Genomic DNA, 23,177 nt, shown 5'->3' on the forward strand with positions numbered 1-23,177 from the left:
TGAAATAAGCATAAAACATCTCCCAGATGGCCCTGGCCCGGTGGCTGGGTTGGAGCGTCATCCCATATACCAGAAAGGTTGCGAGTTCAATTCCCAATCAGGGCACACACACAGCTAGGTTTCGGGTTCAATCCCCAGTCAAGGCACTTACTGGAGGCAAATGACCGATGTTTCTCACATTGATGTTTTTCTCTGTCCCCTCCTCTCAAATCAATAAAAACTCGCAAGATCAATTTTTATTACCTTTATTATTTCCATTTTTATGCTAACTCTGGTGTTTATTGTTCATTTTCTAAATTGCTAGGGTGGAAATTGAAGTCACTGATGTGAGAGTTTTGTAACTTAGCAGTTAGTGGTGTGTTTCCTTTTAAGCATTGTTAAACCTTTTGATATTCTGTGTTCTTGCATTGAAATATTTTCTATTTTCCCTTAGTGGTTTCTCTTTTGACCGATGGGTCACTAAAAATTGGGCTATTTAGGTCCGAATATTTGGGGATTTTCCCATTATCTTTGTTATTAATTGTGAATTTAACCTATTCTGGTCACTAAAACATTTTGTACGAATTGAACCCCTTTTAACGTGAGACAGGTTTTAAGGCCTGCCATATGGTCTGTCTCGGTCCGTGTGCTTTGTGCCTTTGAAAAGAATGTATATTCTGTCCGTGGGTGGAATCGTTTCCAAGTGTCCATTAGGTCAAGTTCGCACGTAGTGTTGTCTAAGTTTTCAATATCCGTACTGACTTTCTCTCTCCTTGTTCTGTTGAGCGATGCATGTCAAGATCTCGTCATTGTGGATTTGTCTGTTTCTCCTTATAACGCTGTGGGTCCTTTCCTCAACGTCAGGTGATTTCCACGCACGCACGTCCTGTTCAGGATGCAGCTAAAAACTAGAGTTTTTACTCAGGTAAAGATGCTGCAGATGTCTGTACTGTTTTTCCTGAAAAAGCCCTCAGGCACTTTATCCTGTGACCTCTACCCACCTCAGCCTCTTCGTCTCCCAGCTGCATCGCCTCCACTCAGAGACCACACACGGCCTTGGAAACGCTGCACGTGGTTCCCTGGGGAAATCATAGTCCGGTATTCCCCTCACTCATGGCCCATGGGCCTGTTTCGTTGCCCAGTGACCAGTCTCTTAAACACCAAGGTGTTACATATTTTGTTAGTATTTCAGGTGGGAAGGTAAACTATTCCCTCTAATTCCATCTTCACCAGAAGTGCAGATCTCATCAAGCATTTAGCGAGGGCAGGGACCACTGTGGGTCTAGGATTTATTTTTTTAAAGAAGTATTGCAATTAACTTTCTCCTACACATACTTTTGTAAGGTTTCACCAATATTTTTGAAGGGTAGATTGGTAGATCAAAAGATAGACGTATTTTAACAGACATTGCCAACTGGCCTTTGCTCTTCAAACTAGTGTCTAGAATGAAGGATTCTTAGAGGAATTTTAAGCACCTTCATCCCGTTACATCTTGCCCACCGTGTTGGGTTAAATAAGTCTAGTTTTTCAGAGTTTGTTCTGCTGACGCTTTCTCCATTATGCCGCTCTTACAGAGGGTAGAGAGTGCCAAAGATCCGGGCGTGTTCTTTTAGTGTGGCCCTAACTGCTGTTTCTATATTATATTCTACTTTTCATAATGTGTGATATGAGATGGTATCACTTTCCTATTTCAGTGATGCTGGCATGTTTATTTTTATGTAATTTGGGGTTTTTTCCCCCCATTTTAGTAAAGGAAATTGGTAAGACTGACTCTCCCCATATTCCATAGAGCCTCTGCAAGGCTAGGATTTTAATTTTTGAATGAGTAGAGTTCTACCTGGTCGAGCCATTCTTCCTGACCCTCCCTCTTCTGCTTGTTTGGTGCCTTTGCCATTCTTGGGAGATAGACTGTGTGCTGTTTGTTAACTGCAAAAGAAAATCCTGGCTTGGCCCATGGAAATTCTGGTATCGACAAGTTGCCGTTCACAAAAGGTTATGTAATTCATTTTTCCTCACTCAGCACATAGAAGCATCTCCTGTCATTTGCTTTTGCAGTGTAAATAGTTCACTGGCTTAACTTGTAGTTCTTGTGATCCTACTGAGATTCAGTACTTACCAGTTCATCAGTCACCTGTTGCCTAGTCATACTCTGCCCATGGGGGGAGGAAGTGCCATTTTCTAAGTGAGTGTAGGAGCACTTGTGTGTTAAGAATATGAATTTCATGAATTAATGATTCCCTCTAATTGTGATGTTTAAACATTTTGTTTACTGTCTTTGACTCTATACTTAATAAAGTTCTTACACAATCAAACCTAGAATCTTTGTGTGTGTGGCTTCTGGATCTCATGTCACTTAGGAAGATTGTTCTCGCTCTATAAAGTATGCTCCGGTGTCCTTCAATCACTGTTTCACATGTGGATAAAAAAAGTGTGTGGGTAAAAGAATGAGTGGATTGTTTTGTGCAGAGCAGAGTCAACTTGGCCAATACTGTTAAGCCACTGGCATGAAACATCACCTTTATTATGTATGTCTGATTGAATGTATATGTGTATGTTCACAGAAACAATCTTTCAAGCCTTAAATTCTTATTAGGATTTCATTAGGTACAAGGAATCTGTGGGTGAATTTGGGGCCTACTAACATCAGTGTAACACTTGAGTCTTCCCTGCAGAAGGATAAATGTCTGCTCAAGTCTTTCACCCTCTATTAACTTGCATCATTTTCTTTGTACCTGTATCCATGTGGGTTGGTTAATGCATTGCCTGTATTCTCAGAGAACACAATATGAAGTGTAAAAGTCAGATATAAGGGAACAGGGAGTGGTTTGAACTGTAGTGAACTGGGAAACGCATGCCCACTAAAGGTATTCAGATTCCTTTTTAATTTAACGCATACCATCCCTGGCTGATGATAGCTCAGTTGGTTAGAGTAGAGACCCGATACACCAAGGTTATGGGTCCCCCCCTGGTCAGGGCACATACAAGAATTAACTAATGAATGCATAAATAAGTGGGACAACAAAATCAATGTTTCTCTTTTTAAAAAATCTCTAAATTAAAAAACTTGATGCATACCAAATCAAACATGCTTGTAGGCAGCCTGTTTGAGTATTGGTCTATACAGTTTTGGTTTCTTTTCCCCTCTAGTTTTAGAATAACAGCTTAGGAGCTCAACTTTTTCTCTTTTAAATGGCATAGGCATAATACAATGCATCCTCCTGGAATTAGGAGCAGGGGTCAAACACCCTTTATTTTTCATGTTTCCTTTTAAGTATCTTTTTGCCTTTGTTTAAATGGAAATGAAGACTGCATCTCAGTAAGTAAATTCTACTTATCACAAGTTGGTTTTTAAAATCTGACGGCTTAGAATTCAGATGTAACGAAGTTAGTTTTTCTTACCAACAAAGTCATATCCTAGATGGTCATGCTGAAATAGCAGCCATCATCTTTCTATTATCATGTACTTGAACATCAGTCCTTCTGTATTAGATACCCAGGTCACCCACCTTTAGAACAACGACCACTGTTCCTAATAAAGAATCTCTACAACCTCTCTGAGACTTGAGCTGCTGCTTTTGCTATTTCTCAGCTAATCATTGTTAAGATAATCATGTTTTTTTTTGAATACCACAATATCTTTTCATTTTACACTGTTTATTGAGAGACTATGCTAGGCACGCTGCTGGGCCATTTTCATGCATTATCTCACTTAATGTTCTCATTACATTTTTGTTGTTAATCTTCACCCAAGGATATTTTTTCCATTGATTTTTAGAGAGTGGAAGGGAGGGGGAGACAGGATAACATCGATGTGAGAGATACATCGATTGGTTGCCTCCTGCACATGCTCCGACTGGAGCTGGGGCTCAAGCCTGCAACTGAGGTACGTGCCCTTGACCAGAATTGAACCCACAACCCTTCAGTCCAAGTGCCAATGCTGTAACCACTGAGCAAGCCGGCCTAGGGCCCATTAACTTTCGAGGTAGTACCATTCATTATTATTTCTATAACATAAAACGGAAGCTTACAAATGACAAAATGTTTCTCCAAAATTAGGCGGCTAAAAAATGGAAGAGCAAGGATTAGAACCAAGATCTATTTGATGCGGGCATGAGTTCCTAATTCTGGATAAGTCTTCAGAGAATGAAATGGATGTTGGCATGAGATGGGGCTTTGTAAGGTAGACTGGAACAAGGTATCGGAGGGAGTTCTTTTAGGCTATTTTGAGGAATGTGTGCTTTCACCTACGAACTATAGGATGCCACGGAGGGGTTTTAATGAGAGGAGTGACATGATCAAACTATTTTTAATAGGTTTGTCTGCAGTGTGACAACGGACAAAGTAAGTGGTCAGCACAGTAAACCAGTTAGGAAGCTATTTCCAGAGTCCATGTCAAGTAGATTGTTGTGCACCGGATGAAGAGGATGGAGTGGAAATGATTAAAGGAGTGAGATTCAAGGCATACTTAAGAGATAAAACCTATAGCTTTTGGCAAATGACTGGACATGGAGGTTGAGGAAGAGGAGAGGTTCAGGAAAGACTCCATAGTGTGAATTCTCCTGTGATGAGCCAAGTGTGCACGCTGCCTGAAGGATTTCCTGCAGTCCTTACACTCATAGGGTCGCTCTCCAGTGTGGATTCTTTGATGCAGGGTAAGAGAGCCGCTGTAGCTAAAGGCTTTCCCACACACATTGCACTCGTAAGGTTTCTCTCCAGTATGGATGCGCTGGTGCTGAGCCAGGCCTGCATTCTGGCTAAATGTTTTCCTGCATTCCTTACACATGTAAGGTTTCTCTCCCGTGTGACTCCGCTGGTGTTGTGCCAGGGATGAACTATTGCTGAAGGCCTTCCCACATTCAACGCATTCATAGGGTTTCTCTCCAGTATGGACCCTCTGGTGCTGATCGAGGTATGCGATCTGGCTGAAGGCTTTCCTACACACTTTACACTCATACGGTTTCTCTCCAGTGTGGACTCTCTGGTGCTGAGCGAGGTGTGCATACTGGCTGAAGGTCTTCCTGCATTCCTTACACTCGTAAGGTCTCTCTCCGGTGTGAATCCTCTGATGCACGATGAGGTAACCACGATGGCTAAAGGCTTTCCCACACACATTACATACGTAAGGTTTCTCCCCTGTATGAATTCGCTGATGCTGAGCAAGAAACGAACCGTTGCTAAAGGCCTTTCCACATTCAATACATTCGAACGGTCTCTCTCCGGTATGAACCCTCTGATGTTGAGTCAGGTGTGCAATCTGGCTAAAGGCTCTCTTACACTCGTTACACTGGTAAGGTTTCTCTCCAGTGTGAACTCTCTGGTGTTGAGCGAGGTGTGCATTCTGGCTGAAGGCTTTCCTACATTCTTTACACTCGTAGGGTTTCTCCCCAGTGTGTATTCTCTTATGTTGAGCTAGGTTTGCACTCTGGCTGAAGGTTTTCCCACATTCCACACAGGCATAGGGTTTCTCTCCGGTATGAATTCTCTGGTGAAGAGTAAGGGATGAGCTCTGGTTGAAAACTTTCTCACACTCATTACATTTCAAAAGTTTCTTTTCTACATAGACTTTCTTAGGCTTCATGTCAACAGATTTTTTCCGGTATTTTTTCTTTTGTGGCTCATGCTTATGTATTCTTTCTTTGGTGGGAAAACTCTGTTTTATAGCAAATATTGCATCCTGGTGGAAAGTTTGCCAAGATTTAGTATATTCACTACTTTGATCTTCAGAAAGGATTTCCTTATGAGTGATGATAAGTTGACTAGGATGTACCTCCTTGCTTTGCAACTTGTTGTTAAAACAGTCCCCACTTTTATAGTCTTCTATCAAACTGGGGTAATCAAGGCTGTAACTAAGATGGCTTCTTCCTATTGTCACTACTTTGGATGATTCTTCATAAATGACTTGCTTTGATGAAAATTCACTGTTTTTAAATGCGTACTCCCAATCTAAAAGATAGTAAGAAAAAAGTCTTTTGTGTTTATGCAGAAGAAAAGAACTTTTAAAACAAAAATCAGTGAATAAAATAAGAACTTAAGAGAGTTGATTAAGAACTTAAATTCATCATATATAATCAGTAAGGTAACTATCATGAAAATTAAATATTGAAGAGGTTATTTAAAATCACAATATATATAAAACAATCTCCAAACACCCTTCTTCTTTTGCCTCGGTTTATCCTACATTCAAGATACGTTCATTATTTTTAGAAAAACTAATTTCATAATGTCAGTGTGGCTAAAAAACCTCCCTAAGATCCCCAGACCCAAAGACACACCAGGCACTATTAGCTGCCTTAGGCTGTACATGGGCTCTATGGTTTAACTTTCACAGTCTGAAAAATGTCTTCCTGAATATCATTTTCTATGAGATACCTTCCAAACAAATGTAAATTTTCAGTTCATTCCTGAAGCTGTATGGAAGTAATTTTTTATCAAATTTCTTGATTTTAATCTGCCACAGGCCTTAATTTGCCTTTCCCTTTCCATTCCCCAATCAAATCACTTTTTCTTCTGATCCATATTTCTCAATTGTTTCTCACCACTTTTATAATCAACCCAAAATTCCTATCATGGTTCACAAATGTACTAGTTGCACATGAACATAAATATAAAACCTTTAATAACATTACAGCAAATCAGATCCAGGATAATATGAAAGCACAATCATGACCAAGTATAGTTTATCCTAGGAATGCAAGGTTGGTTTAATATGTGAAAATCAATGAACGATCATTACATCAGCAGATTAAAGATGAAAAATCAGATGTAGAAAGAATATTTTACTATATTTATAAAATTTCTCAGCAAACCAGGAATAGAAATGAACTTCCTAAAATTGAGAAAGGGCATCTAAGCAAACTAGCATCAACTTAATGGTGAAAGATTGAATACATTTCCCCTTAAGACTGAGAACAGTGCAAGTATATGTGCTCTTACCAATTCAACATTGTACAGGAGACCCGAGCTATTATAATAAATCAAGAAAAACAGGGCATGAGGATCAGAAAGGAAGAAATAAAACTGTATTGGCAGATTATATGATTGTCTATGCAGAAAATGCTCAACTACTAGATGAATCTAGCAAGGTTGTAAGATAGTTAATATAAAAATCACTTTATATTCTTGAATACTAGCAGCAAATAACTGGAAAATGGGAGTTTTTAAGAATTCTATTTATAATAGCACACAAAAATAAGACTCAGAAAAAAATTTTTTTTAGATTTTTAAACCACTATCCTGGATGACTATAAAATATTGCTAAGAGAAAGAAAACCTTAACAAATGGCTAAAGAAACAATGATGTTAGGATGTCAATTCTTTCCCAAGTTGATGTAGATGTATCATAATCCCAAATAAAATCCCAGCAGGCTTTTTGAATACTTTTTTTTTATACATGGATATGCAAATGCTCTAAAGTAGCCAAAGTGATTTTACAAATTGCACTATCTGATATCTAAATTTACTAGAAAGCTACAGATACCAAGACAGTATGGTACTGGTGAAAGGACAGATGTAGATCAATGGAACAGAACAGAGGTCAGAACTAGACCCCTGCATTTACGTTCAACTGATTTTCAACAAGGGTACCAGCAAAGTAATATAATGGGGAAAGGAAAGTCTTTACAATAAAGAGTATGGGAATAACTGAATATCCAAAGGGGGGAAAATGAATCTTAATATTTATCTCACCTAAGAAATTAGCTCAATGGATCATTACCCAAATGCAAAAATTAAAATATAACATTCCTAGGGGAAAAAAATAGGAGGAAATGTTGATGACCTGGGGGTAGCAAGAATTTCTTAGAGATGGCACAAAAGCACCAACCACGACAAATAAATTGGACTTTATGAAAATTGAAAATTTCAAATGTGCAAAAGACAGCAGTAGAAAAATAAAAACACCAAACCACAATTGGCATACATATATCACAGTACCTACCAACTCAATAAGAAGAAAAACAACCCACTGAAAACCTGGGCCAAAAAAAAAATGGAACACTTCACAAAAGATATATGAATGGCCAATAAGTTCATGAAAAGATGCTCAGCAGTGTTAGTAAAATAGTGAAAAACTAAATTAATCAGTCCTTCAACCAAAAAGAAATGAGTGACAAAAGGGAAAATAGAGGCATTGTTGTGTCTGGATATTTTCATGTGTTGGAGCGACTTGTGCAAAACTAAAAGGCAGGGACAAGGAGACCCTGTGAGAGAATGTGTACCAGGAGCGCAAGTTGGGGAGCTCACGCTAAAAGATGCCCCGAGGTGTGTCCAGGCCGGGAGCCTTTAAGGAAGCCCCCAGACAATACCAATGGCAAGCTGGACCCCCTCAGAATGGCAGAGCTTGGTTTTCCGGCAGTGGCCTCTACCTCCCTCGTTCTCTCTCACTCACCAGAGCACGTGCCTCCTGGCCTGGCCTTCGTCGCCACCCAGGGCTCTCTTCCTTGCTCCAGGAGTGAGATCACCTCTGGCTTAGTAACTGAAACTCCTGCGTAGAAGAAATAAAGGGGGAATTAGCCAGGCCCTGAAATCAGATGAAGCCCTCGGTCCTCAGGAGGGGGGTGGGGGGCATGAGAGAGAGAGTTAAGGAAGAGGAAGTGTTCTGAAGAAAGAGGAAGTTGTAGGGATAGTCTAATGAAGCTGCCAATTCTACAAAACTCGGCCCATTTTGGGCAGCACCAGGAAGAGAAACTCAGTGCAGTACATCAGAGGCTTCCCAAACATTATGTGAGGGAGCAGGCCCTATGGGGAGATTCTGAATTACGGGGAGACCTTACCCAGCGATGCCAGGTTCCTGTAGTTCTCCAACATCACCTTCCTGTACAAATTCCTCTGAGCAAGATTTAGCCATTCCCACTCCTCTTGAGAGAAATCTATAGCCACATCCCCAAAGGTCACCAAATCCTGAAATGACATTAAACATATTTTTGTCCAACTGGTGTTCTCACCCTCACATGGGTGTAGTGTGAAGAGCTAAATCGCTTCCGCTGGAGAGAAATATGACAGAGTGAAATTCCTGGTAGCATCTTAGGTTCTGAGCAACACGTGTCAAGTAATCACTGGATGACTTCTCTGTGCTTAGTGTGGATGCTAAGTGTACGATTTCCTAGTCGCTACTGATGGAGAAAAGACTTGTAACACGCAAAAATGGGCAATAACAACACCAAACAGTCAAGTGTAAAATAATACGTTTTTCATACTAAATGCTAGAGTGTTTCTCAATATGGAAAATCAAGACAGACCGTGGAAGTGAAGAAAGGCTTCAAGGGAAAGACAGGAACATGAGTTAAGCCTTCCAAGATGTACATGGTCTAAACCAGCATTTTCCCACGAACTCTACAGTGGAATGTCCCAGATATATCAATAGAATGTTCCAGACATACCTATATATACATCCTATATATACACATACATATCCTATCCTAATGCTTATAATTGTGATTTTCTAAAATTAAATATATATTTAATAAAATAGTAAACAAGTTTTATAGTCATTTTGCAAAAATATAATTCGGCTCGGTGGATAGAGGATCAGCCTGCAGACTAAAGGGTCCCAGGTTCGATTCCGGTCAAGGGCACATGCCCAGGTTGCGGGCTCGATCCCCAGCGAGGGGGGCGGGGTGTGCAGGAGGCAGCCGATCAATGATTCTCTCTCATCACTGATGTTTCTATCTCTCCCTCTTCCTTTCTGAAATCAATAATATGTATATATAAATAATTTAAGCCAATGTACGCCATCATAGAGAACAAGCAGAGGGAACAAAAGATTCTCTAACAGCTCTTGATAACCCCCCCCACTGAGTCTCAAAGACAATTGGTAACCCATCTGCTACCCAGGGGACAAAAGAAGAGTAATTTTAAGCACTGCTAACTAAAATAGTGAGCATTTCCCATGGGATCATGAGGTGCATAAAAAACACCCACTGCTCTCGCTGGAGGGGCACACACAACTTCCCACGAGCGAGAGAGTCCTCACTGTTACAGGACAGCTGGCTCGGCTCCTGCGTGTTGAGTTAAGGATCTTCTTTGTAACAAGAGACAAGACCTAGTATGTTCCCTAGAAATTCAAAACGTACCTCTTTCCTAAGGGACGCATCTGTTCCAGCCTTACCAGGGCTGGCTGCTGGTCTCGGCCATGCCCCTTAGGGGTGGCGTGTCACAGCCCTGCCTGCTCTTCACTGGCTGTCGGACGGATGGCACTCAGTGGGACACGTGTGGACAGCTGACCTGGCGGGTCAGATGCTGAAGTCCCGCCACACAGCGCAGTCCTGAGCCCTGCTGGCGCCCGTGCCAGCTCTCCCCTCAACCCAGCAGTGGACGGGGAGGCCCAGTGTGGCAGCGGCCGCTGGGACCCCGTGGAGTCAGTTCTGGGGCGCTTCCGGTCTTCGTGGTTGTCAAATACAAACATCACTCCTATTCTTCCCATAGTTCTCCCACTGAAGATGGATTTAAGCACCTCAGCGATTTTATACAAAAACTAGAGGCCCGGTGCACAGATTCGTGCACTGGTGGGGTCCCTCGGCCTGGCCTGCGGGATCAAGCTGAAACCGGCTCTCCGACATCCCCTGTGAGGTCCTGGATTGCGAGAGGGCGCAGGCCAGGCCGAGGGACCCCACCGGTGCATGAATCTGTGCACCGGGCCTCTAGTATGCATATAAGATCTTTGGTTAATCTCTTCCTGCCCTCCCCCATCCCCCTTCCCTCTGAGATTCATCAGTCTGTTCCATGTTTCTATGCCTGTGCGTTGAGTGTCTGCCCCCTGGTGGTCAGTGCATGTCATAGCTACTGGTTGAATGGTCAAGTGGTCACTCAGGCTTTTATATATATAGATGGGAGGGGGGAAATGAGTCAATATATGAGCCGCTACTGCCTGGGACACGGACAAAAATGTTAAGCAGCCTACAAAGGAAAACAAAAGTATGACTCCAAGCAACATACGTACATCAGCTGCCATCTCTACGACGCTTCATAGCCAGGGAGATCGGGGAGTGAGGGAGGCTTTAGGAGGGAAGGGACCACGAGTCGGGTCCGAAAAGATGAATCTTGTGCTGGACAGTGTGGGCCTGTCAACCATCATCTATAAAAACTCAGACTTTTGATACGAGCGCCTTAAAATTTTGTGTAAAAAAAACAAAACTGTTCCTCACACATTTCTTCTGTAGATGGCGGTGAGCTGAGGTAGGTTTTGCCAGATAAAATTCTTAGGAGACATTTTTACGCTGCACATACAAACAGATGGATTCCAGGTTCCGGTGATCTTATTGACATTTTTCTCCTGGCCAATGAGACCTGACTGCCTTTCAGATATTTTTATACTTATTTTGATGTGATAAAACAGGATTTTCATACAATTTTGTCATCATTAAGGGAACTCAGAAAGTAATATTCAGTATTTCTACCTTCAGTGAGTGTTTTCCCTTGAAGTTCAAGAATTGGAAGCCCTCCCCCCTCCCACACACACACACCGACCCACCATGTCCCCCTAGAAGCCATCAGAACTTACAGTTGCTAGTTTGGTTGGATGGATAATATTACAAGGTATAAACACGCCATATCGTGGTGACTCACCCTTGATAATTTTCAGTTTTCTGAATCTTGATTTTTTTAATGAAAATCTTCATTTTTTAATGATGCTGCACTGTCTCTATTTTCTTTCTTTTTTCTTTTTTAAAATATATTTTATTGATTCTCTCACAGAGAGGAAGGGAGAGGGACAGAGAGTTAGAAACATCAATGAGAGAGAAACATCCATGAGCTGCCTCCTGCACCCCCTGCCCCCGCCACTGGGGATGTGCCTGCAACCAAGGTACATTCCCTTGACAGGAATCGAACCCGAGACCCTTCAGTCCGCAGGCCGACGCTCTATCCACTGAGCCAAACCGGTTTCGGCTGTCTCTATTTTATTAACATAATGTCTAGACTTTTTCTCTCCATTGAATTAGGGATTTCCCAAAATTACTTGACCTCAGAAAAAATTCCAAATGACCCTATTTTGACCCAGCAAGAATAGGAGCTAATGAGAAAGCATTCAGGCTGGGAGGAAAAGTACTGACCTGCACTCAAAGAAATACCAGAGGGGTTCTTCAGGGAGAAGAAAACTGGGAGGACATGGAAGCATAAACGCAGGAAGAAGTTAAGAGCCCCCATGCCCTAGCGGCTCCAGTGTCCTCCTCCCTCCACCCTCTTCAGCTCCTCACGCACCATCATCTGTGTTCCTGGCCCTCAGCGCACACACAACTCCCGACAGCCGCCGTCACTAACCAGTGAGGGGACGCAGGCCTTCCTCCCTGGTAAATAAACTTTATTGATTTTTTTACAGAGAGAAAGGGAGAGGGAGAGAGTTAGAAACATCGATGATGAGAATCATGGATCAGCTGCCTCTTGCAGGCCTCCTACTGGGGATCGAGCCCAAAACCCCGGCATGTGCCCTTGACCTGAATGGACCTGGGACCCTTCAGTCCGCAGGCTGATGCTCTATCCACAGAGCCACACCAGCCAGGGCAGGAAGAAATTTATTTTTTCTCTAAATGAGTAACCCATCCTTTCTCCCCTGATTTCACATCATTACATTACACAGTAAACAAACTATAATCACGGACACATGGCCTCTTCAGAGCTCCTGACCCGTCGGCGGCACTAAACTATGTCTTGAATAAGATGAAAATGCTGCCCTAGCCGGTTTGGCTTGGTGAGTAGAGCATTGGCCTGTGGACTGAGGGGTCCCGGGTTCGATTCCGGCCAAGGGCACAGGCCTGGCTTGTGGGCTCGATCCCCAGTGTGGGGCGTGTAGGAGGCAGCCAATCCATGATTCTCATCATTGATGTTTCTATCTCTCCCTCTCCCTTCCTCTCTGAAATCAATAAAGAGATATTTTTTAAAAAAATGCTGAGAAGAGGAGGAAGCTCACTGGGCTTAGGGGGACCCCCTGACACCGGACTGGAGAAGATGAGGGCCAGGTCACTGGTGAAGGGGACGGGTAGGCTGGTGAGTTTCAGAACAAACCCAGAATGTTCGCCTACAGCTGAACAACAGGCCTTTCGGGGGAGGGAGGAGGGATGCTCCTTACCTCGGACATGGCTTTCGGGCCTGAGGACGGACGGCAGGCAGCGCTCCGGGCTCTCCCTCAGGCTCCCCTCTGGTGGCGGGAGGGCAGTGTCCGGGGAAAAGAGAGCTGGGGAGGGAGAAGGGGGCCCTGTGTCACCAGCCTGCACAGCCCCTCCCACCCCCGCAGACGCCGATTAGGGGTACCCGGAATCAGTCACCTGACTGTACAACTCTTTCCCCCTGCACTTTATATTTTATTTTTAAAAATATATTTTATTGGTTTTTACAGAGCGGAAGGGAGAGGGTTAGTTAGAAACATCGATGAGAGAGAAACATCAATGAGCTGCCTCCTGCACACCCCCCACTGGGGATGTGCCCGCAACCAGGGTACATGCCCTTGACCGGAATCGAACCTGGGACCCTTCAGTCTGCAGGCCGACGCTCTGTCCACTGAGCCAAACCGGTCAGGGCTATTTTTATTAAAAAAAATTATTTTTATTGATTTCAGAGAGGGAGATAGAAACATCAATTAGAGGGAATCATTGACTGGCTGCTTCCTGCATGCCTCACACTGGGGATTGAGCCCGGGACCCTTCAGTCCACAGGCCGAGGCTCTATCCACTGAGCCACACCGGCCAGGGCTCCCAAGAACCCGATGTACACTTTCCCTGCGTACGCCAGCTCCTCGTTTATGATGATAAACGGTAACAGTCCCTGCCCTTTGAACGGCACTGACACGGAGGGTTTCCCCTCACACGGGAAGGCTGGCTCCTCAGGGGAATTATTCAAGGCTTCGTGCAACAAGTGATGGAGTCCAACTGGAATCCAGGTCCAACTTTTTTTTTTTTAATACATTTTTATTGATTTCAGAGAGGAAGGGAGAGGGAGAGAGAGAGAAACATCCATGATGAAGGAGAATCATGGATCGGCTGCCTTCTGCACGCCCCACACTGGGGATGGAGCCCGCAACCTGGGCATGTGCCCTTGGCCGGGAATGGAACCGTGACCTCCTGGTTCATAGGTCGACGCTCAACCACTGAGCTACACGGCTGGGCTCCAGGTCCAACTTGTACCCTTCCCGCCAGGTGATGACCTTGAAGGCAAGCACAGCCCCACCCCTCCTAGAGATGAGAGAGCTGCGGAGCGCCTGCCTCCCTGGGCATCGGAGGGCCGTGTGATCTGGAGGCGGGTGGACCAGGCAGGACACGGAGCCTCGGCCCTGGCTTAGGGCGAGCTGCCCCGGAAAACCACTCTCTCCACTTTCCTGAGCAGTTCCCCGTGAGGGACTATACCGAGGTCACTGAACCCCTTAATCAGGAGTTATTTCCGGCCCTAACGGTGTGGCTCAGTGGATAGAGTTTCGGCCTGCGGACTGAAGGGTCCCGGGTTCGATTCCGGCCAAGGGCACATGCCCAGGTTGCAGGCTCCATCCTTAGTGGGGGGCGTGCAGGAGGCAGCCGATCAATGATTCTCTCTCATCATGGATGTTTCTATCTCTCCCTCTCCCTTCCTCTCTGAGATCAATTTAAAAAGTTTTAAAAATTAACCGGTGAAGGCATCAGTAAGTGGAACAAGTCTCTCCCTCCCTCTCTTCCTCTCTCTCCCCAAAGTCAAATTTTTAAGAGTTGTTTCCCACGAACCCCTAAAGCAGCCCACTCTGCGGAAGCAGCCGGGTTTGGGGTCACAAGGCTCAGACACCTGGGCGCGCTGCCCTCCCTGGAGCTGGGGACCCGCAGCCCTGCTTCCCCCTCGGAGAGCTCCCCACCTGCGCCCTCCGACCCATCACCCCGCTCAGTCCGCCCCTCACACCAACAGCGCACCGTGGGTCTCCCCCCCCCCCCCCCCCCCCCCCCCCCCCCCCCGTCCCTTCGGCGGCGGTGGAGGGGGACCTGCACCGGAGGGAGGGCTAGGGAGGCCGGGCCCTGTCTCCTCCCGCTCCCCCCACCCAGTCCTCCCCGCTCAGGCCCATCGCCCCCCTCTCCCTGCCGCACCCCCAGACCGCGGGGGCGGGTCCCCTCACGCGGGGCACAGGGGCCACCGGGCGCACGGTCCGCTCACTGTCACACCGGGCCCGCCCCCTCAGCGCCGGACACTCACACACACACACACACACACACACACACACACGGACATACACACGGACACACACATACACACGGGGACACACACACACACATACACGGACACGCACACACGGCCTCACACACACACATGCACATACACGGGCTCTCACACATACACACGTCCTCAGTCACACACACACACACACACACACACAGGGTCTCACACACGGTCTGACACTGAGACACACACACACACACACGGGCTCACGCTGCCACACGCCCTCCTCACAGCCTCACGGTGACACCGGCCCCACTTGGTTTCCGCGCCCGCGCGGACTGCTCCCCGCCTCCCCCCCGCGGGCGGGTACCTCCCTCCGCGCGGTGGGCCGGGTCCGGAGGCGCCGCATCTCCGCGGGGGCCGGGGCGGGACCGGCGGACTCACAAAGGGGCCGCGGCGCTCGCGGAGCAGCCGGCGCCGGCCGCAGTGGCCGCTGGGAAGTGTAGTCCAGGGAGGGACGCGGCGCAGTGTATCTTGGGACTGCAGGCTGGGGGCGCCTCGGTGGCCCCACCTCCTGCTCTTTCAGGGTTCTCCGCCGGGATCCCCACCCTCAACCCCACCCCGCCTCCTCCCCGTCGCCCCGCCTCCCACGAAGCCCCGCCCATGCCCAGGCGGCTGGCCCGGACTGCGCAGGCGCCGCCCACTTCGGGGGGGCGGGGGGCCCACTTTGCTGGAATGGCCCAGCGGTCAGCCTCACGCGCTGTTTCCGAGGGGCCTCGTGGCCTCTGTGACGTCACGTCTTCTGTTCTGCAGGCTCACCCACCACCCAGCGCGGAGGCAGCGCCCCTCCCGCGCTCTGCGCCCCAATCCCAGGCTCTGCAGGTCCCCCAGACCGTGTGTGTCCGCGGCTTGAGGTCTGGAACGTGCCTTCCTGCAGTTCTTCATTCCCCTTCTCTCAGGGGAGACTCGTTTCTTCCACATTCTTCAGTTTTTTTAAAACACGTTTTTATTGATTTCAGAGAGGAAGGGAGAGGCAAGACACAGAAACATCCATGATGCGAGAGAATCCTGGAGCGGCGGCCTCCTGCACGCTCCGCACTGGGGCTGGGGCCCGCAACCCGGGCCTGTGCCCTGACGGGAATCGAACCCTGACCTCTTGGTCCCTAGGGCGGCCGGGCCCCAGGATCTGGTTTTCTGTTTGGAGCCATGTCACCATCAGAGTTGGAAGCAGGGACTCCTCCCTGGAGCTTTTATTCCCCACGGCCTTCCCCGCTTCAACCATGGCTGCCACCATCAGACAGACAGCGCGAGGGCCCTTTTCCCTGCAGCTGCACCGGCCCCCTCAGCGCACCCATTTCCATGGGGGACCCTGGGCGTGGCCCCAGGACACACCGCCACCTGGGCCGGGAGGGACCGGGCACCACGGGGCCTGCCCCGCACCCAGGACCGGGGACCCGCGGCCTCAGGGACCACGCCGCCCGGGGAGTGCGCCTCCAGGGCTCCCCGCGCTCCCACACGCAGACCTGAGCTGCCGGGGCGGAAGGGGACTTGGCCGAGAGGTCACCCCGCAGCAGAAGACGCCTCGACGTCTCGTCCCAAACGTTCTTGCCGACGTGGCACCCGCATGATGGACGTTTATTTCGACGCAGATAACATGTTCACAACCGGTTCTCCGACCGACCCTTGGGCTTTCTTCCTCCCGCCAAGCCTTCCGGGGTCGTGGCTGCTCCACCGAAATGCTGACTTCAGGGCGGAGACCACTTTTCGCCCCAACAACCCTTGGACCTCAAGTCACTCAACAGCCGTCGAACGGTCCCCATCAGCGGCCGGGTGAGAACCAAACACGGCGAACACAAGCAGCGCCGCACGCGTCGTCACGGCCACGCACACACTCGCACCCGCAACCAGAGAGGCGCGCACACTGCACGCCCCACACACCGGAGCGCACTCTCCCTCGAGTCCCCACCGACGGGCGCGCGCGCGCGCGCACGCTCGTACGCATGCGCAGGTGCCGCCCACTGCGAAACATCGCGAGAACCGGCCTGACGGCGCGCCGCCATCTTTACAGCCTAGAGACTAGGTTTCCCAGAAAACACTGCGGCGCCGGCCCAATCGCCACGCCGCATCGGCGCGGCTCTGTGCGCCTCCGCCATCTTCCGGCTCCAGGTGACGAGTTCGCCGGTACCGACGGGAAAGCTCGCCGGGGACGGGCTCGGGGGGGCGCAGTGTCGGTGGCACTCGGACCCGAGGAGGCGGCAGGTGAGGGGGTCCGGAGTTTTCCGGGCGCTCCGGGGTCCGTGCGGGAGCGGGCGCCGCGGCCGGGCGGGCCTTGGGCCTGAGGGGGAACCGCAGCGTCTCACGCCTTAGGATCGGTCTGCGGCTTCCCGGCCTCTAGACTGCATTTCCCATCGGCCCCCGCGACGCACGCCCGGCTGGCGTCACAGCTCCTCACTCGGGCCCCCCGACCGCCTCGGTGGGTGAGGAGGGGTCCCGACCCCCGGAAATGGCTTGGTGAAGTGTGGTAGCAACCATCCTGAGGTAAAAGCCGCCGTTTGGGTTTTAACCCTGCTGCTCCGGCTCCTGCCCGCACTCACCGGCTTACACAACGGGGTGGTTCCCTCAGCTCCAGACCGAGACCTGGAGGCTCCCATACGCTCCTCCCACACCACCGACGCCATTCTCCCGTGCCCGGGGACCCGGACCGCAGGAGGCCGATTCCCGCTGACTCGGCGGCTCCGGGAGTTGAAACAGCAGCTGACCTTTAGAGACAACCTGCTTCCGCAGGATAGGGCCGCATTCCAGTGCCCCGCATGTAGAATGTGGGACGAAGGAAAATGTCTGTGGTTTGGACCTTTGGAAAGACTGCCTACACCTGGGACGGCGCGGTCGTGAGTGCGGACTCCGCCTGCGTGTGGTGCCCTCGCGGCCGTCCTGGCCAGTTCAATAAATCCTTGCCGGCTTTTTTTTAATCCATCAGCAGCCTCCGGTGGTCTTATTTTTTATATATACATATTTTATTGATTTTTACAGAGAGGAAGGGAGAGGGAGAGAGAGTTAGAAACAGCTATGAGAGAGAAACATTGGTCAGCCGCCTCCTGCACACCCCCTACTGGGGATGTGCCCGCAACCAAGGTACATGCCCTTGACCGGAATCGAATCCGGGACCTTTCAGTTCGCAGGCCGAAGCTCTATCCACTGAGCCAACCCGGTTTCGGCCTCTGGTGGTCTTATTCTGACTCCAGGGTTCGACCCCACAACATTAGGCTTTTTGCATCGATTCTTACGCATGCCTTTGTTGTTGTTGTTAAATCTAGGGCGAAATTTTGTTCCGTGACATTCACAAAGAGTTGCAGGACCCCCCAAAAAATTTAGAAGCGGAGACTTACCTCTTGGGAACATTTTTAGATGATTTTGTTCAAAATCTGTGAGCAACAGTGGGGAAAAGGTTGAGGCAATCCGGGGCCACTCATGTAATAAGGAATGACAGATAATGCTAAAACAGTGGCTCGGAGGAAGGAAAAATTCCCGTTACACGATACCAAGGAACATTCATAATTATCTCACTTATGTATTACTTACAATGGAATATTTGTGAAGAAGGAAAAAAAGATAGAACTATTAGTCATGTGTTGGGCGCTGTCCTAAACTCCTTTATAAACAGCTCAAGAAGCGGTTAAGTGACATCACTCTTAACACTTGGATGTTTCCTATTCCGATCTCTTTTTAAGATTTTCCCCACCCCCGTGTCCGTATTGGGGTGGGTTTTACTTCTTTTGCTGAATGTTCTTACCTTGTACAAAGGGTCCAGTTGTGAACGTCGTTCATTGTTGAGCCTGAGGAGGGGCGGTGAAGGATTGAAGAAAAGACAAAGGGAATACGGCTGGGGCTCGGTGGATCTCCCGTGCCTGGATGAGGACACAAAAGACCCAGCCTGCAAGCCGATGCTTTATTTATTTATATTTTTAATATATTTTTAATTGATTTCTTACAGAGAGGAAGGGAGAGAGATAGAGAGCCAGAAACATCGACGAGAGAGAACCATCCATCAGCCGCCTCCTGCACCCCCCCCCACTGGGGACGTGCCAGCAACCAAGGTACATGCCCTTGACCGGAATTGAACCCGGGACCCCCCCCCCCCCCAGTCCGCAGGCCGACGCTCTATCCACTGAGGCAAACCGGTTAGGGCCTATTCTTTATTTTATAGTCTGATTAAAACAGGGGTAGCCCTAGCTGGTTTGGCTCAGAGGATAGAGCGTAGACCTGCAGACTGAAGGGTCCTGGGTTTGATTCCAGTCCAGGGCACATGCCCAGGTTGTGGGCTCGATCCCCAGTGGGGGGCGTGCCGGAGGCAGCCGATCAATGGTTCTCTCTCATTGACGTTTCTATTTCTCTCTTCCTCTCCCTTCCTCTCTGAAATCAATAAAAATATATTTAAAAAATAAGTATATGAAACAAGGGTAGATTAACACGTATACAAATGTTCTTATTTTGGCAGCACTTGCTGCACCTGCCACAGCCCGTTAGCTACTTAGGAAGGAACGAGGGAAGGCTGCAAGGTCAGGCTTAATTATGCTGGGAGAGCTCTGCCCTCCAGGCTGGGACTTGTTTGTGGTCCTGCCACAGGTCAGCCCGAGGCTCGGCCCAGAGCCGCTCCGTACAGTTGTCTGTGGGCATCGACCAGCGGGCTGGGCCCACATTGATCGGACCACTTACCTGCTCGTGGGCTGTTCTGTGCTGATTTTCGGTTCTGTTTTCCAGCAGCTGTTAACTGTGCATACAGCTTCGCACAGTGTTACCTCTGCACAGCGGCCTCTTTCTGTGCTGATCATGGAGCGTGGGACCTGCTTCATCTAATCAGCCTGACCCACCCTCCACCTGTGGACTCAAGGTAGGGCCACAGAGTGGTGTGTCCGCCAGGCCTCCAGCAGGGCTGTGGGCTCTTTGTGAAATTAGACATCGGGGACAGTGCCAGAGAGACTTCCGAAGGTGTTCCGTTGTGAGTGAGAGAGTCGGATGGTCTGGTTTGGGGGAAGACTTGCTTCTTGGCTGGGCTGATCCGGATCAGGCCGGCTCTCTGGGGCTTCCTTGTCTGTGGGATGCCACGTGGTCTTAGTCACTGGACCAGGTCTCGGGGTGTTTTGGGGAAATGGGAGAGAGCCATAACCGGTTTGGCTCAGTGGATAGAGCGTTGGCCTGCGGACTGAAGGGTCCCGGGTTCAATTCTGGTCAAGGGCATGTACCTTGGTTGCGGGCACATCCCCAGTGGGGGGTGTGCAGGAGGCAGCTGATTGATGTTTCTCTCTCATCGATGTTTCTAACTATCCCTCTCCCTTCCTCTCTGGAAAAAATCAATAAAATATATTTAAAAAAAAAAAAAAAAGGAAATGGGAGAGAAAGGCCACTGGGTCCCTGCGTCCTTGCAGCCGCTGGAGTTGGGTGAGGGCCCCTGTGTGTCCCATCTCCCTCTCGTTGGTCGGGAGGTGGGGCTGAACGGGATGTGACTGGTAACCATGGCGCCCTGGGAGCCGCCAGGCAAGCCCGGTGTTCGCTGTTTCCTCCCCCAGCTCTGCCCTCTCAGGACTCGGGCCTTGGCCGGGAGGAGCCGGGAGGAGGACCCCTCAGCCCATGACATTCTGAGCATCGCGTCCATGGTGAGTTTCCAGATCCTGTAAAGACTCGCTCTCCTTGTCCCAGAGCTTCCTTCCCGCCTGGTCCCGTCCCAGAGAGTCCGGTGCTCAGAGCTTCCTGCTTTCAGGAGTGAAAGGACCGGGCAGCCACAGTCCTCTCCCGTCCCCCTCTTCTAGCAGAAGTTCTTGGTTGGGGTTTATTTTTCGTTGACTCCATCAAAGTAGAGATTCCGGGTCGCCCCTGGAGAATTTAGCGTGTGCCAAGGTCAGAGTAAGTCACCATTGGAAACACTGCACGCAGCTGGGTTTTAATTTTCACCCCAGACCTGTGTGCCAGAGCTTGGGTGTGTAGTAAAAAGGAGCATCCCAAGAACATTTAAGCCCTGGCTGGTGTGGCTCAGTGGATAGAGCGCCGGCCTGCAGACTGAAGGGTCCCGGTTCCATTCCAGACAGGGCACATGCCCGGGTTGCGGGCTCGATCCCCAATAGGGAGCATGCAGGAGGCAGCCGATCAATAAGTCTCTCTCATCATAGATGTTTCTATCTTTCCCTCTTCCTTCTTCTCTGAAATCAATAAAAATATATTTATTTTATTTTTTTAAATATATTTTATTGGTTTTTTACAGGGAGAAAGGGAGAGGGATAGAGAGGTAGAAACATCGATGAGAGAGAAACATCGATCAGCTGCCTCCTGCACACTCCCCACTGGGGATGTGCCCGCAAACAAGGTACATGCCCTTGACCGGAATCGAACCCGGGACCCTTCAGTCCACAGGCCGACGCTCTATCCACTGAGCCAAACCGGTTAGGGCAAAAAAAAAAAATATATATATATATTTTTAAATTATTTTTTTTTTTTTAAATGATTCTCTTCTTATCATTGATATTTCTACCTCTCCCTCTCCCTTCCTCTCTGAAATCAATACAAATATATATATTTTTAAAAACACAAAAAATAGTTTTTTAAAAAAAGAACATTTAACTCACACCCGTGTTCTCCTGTCATCGGCTCTCTTCAGAGGCCTCCGCCCCAGCCTTTTCCTGCAAAGACTTCTCCCAGCCCCTCTCCTCCACCCCCTCTCCCCCCAACGAGAGACGTTCCGTGAGGTAGGCGTGTCACACACCTGCCCGTTGTTGCAGGGGTCGGACCTGTTCAGGGAAGTGGCCGTCGTCTTCTCCCGGGAAGAATGGGCGTGGCTGGCGCCTGCCCAGAGGGCTCTGTACAGGGACGTGATGTTGGAGACCTACAGCCACCTGCTCTCGCTGGGTGAGGCGCCCGGCCTGGCAGGGTGGAGGGTCCCCATGGGTGGAGGTGTTCTTGCCTTGTCCATGTGAGGGGTTAAAGGGCAGCTCCGTGGGCTGAAGCTGCCTTGTCCCCAGGCCTCGGGTGACTGTCAGGTTGACCCCTATCCCTTCCTGGCCTGGCCTCTCATCCTCGACGAGACCGGGTCCTGGGTCTGGGCTCTCGGGCCGCACCATCACCGGGCGTCGTGTTTTTTCTCTCACATCCAGGTCTCGCCGTTTCCAAGCCTGATGTGATCTCCTTCCTGGAGGACGGCGAGGAGCCCTGGAGGGCGGCGGGGGCGGCGGCGGGAGGCCTGTGCCCCGGTGAGTGAGGCGTGTGGGGAGGAGGGAGGCCAGCGCGGTGACCGCCCAGCAGGTCGGGAGGAAGCCGCCCTTTGAGGTGGAAGGTAGTTCCTGAGTCGCCACGCTCAGAGCCAGGCCAAGGCGTCTCCTCCGGCGGCTTGTGAGCAGCACTTGACAACAGCGGCTCCTCCGGGAGCATCCCCTGCCTCTTGCCCCTCCGCCTCTCTGACCCCCTCAGCCCCCGCGGGGGGTCCTCTCACCGTCTCTAGAGGTCGGCTCAGACTCGGCCTCTTCCTTCCTGTCCGTCTCCCTTCCCCAGGACCTTCTCTGCTGCCAGGCGAAATACCACCCATGCTGGGCTCTCCAGTATGGCGCGGCTGGTGCCACATGCCATTGACATTTTTTTTCAATGCATTTTATTGATTTTCTTTTTACAGAGAGGAAGGGAGAGGGATAGAGAGTTAGAAACATCGATCAGCTGCCTCCTGCACACCCCCCACTGGGGATGTGCCCACAACCAAGGTACAAGCCCTTGACCGGAATCGAACCTGGGATCCTTCAGTCTGCAGGCCGACTCTCTATCCACTGAGCCAAACCGGTTAGGGCAGCCATTGACATTTAAATGAATTACAGTGCGCCCTGCTCAGTGGTTGAGCGTCGACCTATGAACCAGGAGGTCACGGTTCGATTCCTAGTGGGGGCACATGCCCGGGTTGTGGGCTCGATCCCCAGTGGGGTGGCGTGCAGGAGGAGCTGATCTGTGATTCTCTCTCATCATTGGTGGTTCTCTCTCTCTCTCCCTTCCTCTCTGAAACCAATGCAAATATATTTAAATAAGTGAAACCCATTTAGAACTTTATTACCTGCGTAGCGGTTGCCACGTTT

The 23,177-nt window shown here is 49.3% G+C and overlaps 2 protein-coding genes across 3 annotated transcripts; one reads left to right on the forward strand and one right to left on the reverse strand.

Moving 5' to 3' along the window:
- Positions 1–3,630: 3,630 nt before the first annotated feature.
- Positions 3,631–15,514, reverse strand: LOC103303895 (zinc finger protein 583). Of its 2 annotated transcripts, XM_054710412.1 has the most exons (5): positions 15,449–15,514; positions 13,040–13,144; positions 8,751–8,877; positions 8,366–8,461; positions 3,631–5,922 (listed from the first exon to the last, which is right to left on the reverse strand). In XM_054710412.1, exons 2-5 carry the CDS (start codon positions 13,046–13,048, stop codon positions 4,445–4,447), a joined length of 1,710 nt encoding a protein of 569 aa, XP_054566387.1. In that variant the 5' UTR covers positions 13,049–13,144; positions 15,449–15,514; the 3' UTR covers positions 3,631–4,444. The 2 variants fall into 2 exon arrangements, with proteins under 2 accessions (XP_054566387.1, XP_008159096.2); XM_008160874.3 differs by lacking the exons at positions 13,040–13,144; positions 15,449–15,514 and having other exon boundaries at positions 8,751–8,903.
- Positions 15,515–16,358: 844 nt separating this feature from the next.
- LOC129147552 (zinc finger protein 470-like) lies at positions 16,359–22,321 on the forward strand. The gene is made up of 5 exons (XM_054710090.1): positions 16,359–16,382; positions 17,152–17,337; positions 20,643–20,729; positions 21,846–21,972; positions 22,218–22,321. The coding sequence occupies exons 1-5, from the start codon at positions 16,359–16,361 to the stop codon at positions 22,319–22,321; spliced, it is 528 nt and encodes a 175-aa protein (XP_054566065.1).
- Positions 22,322–23,177: the final 856 nt, after the last annotated feature.

The sequence above is a fragment of the Eptesicus fuscus genome, chromosome 21 (genome assembly GCF_027574615.1).
Source record: "Eptesicus fuscus isolate TK198812 chromosome 21, DD_ASM_mEF_20220401, whole genome shotgun sequence".
NCBI lineage: Eukaryota > Metazoa > Chordata > Mammalia > Chiroptera > Vespertilionidae > Eptesicus > Eptesicus fuscus.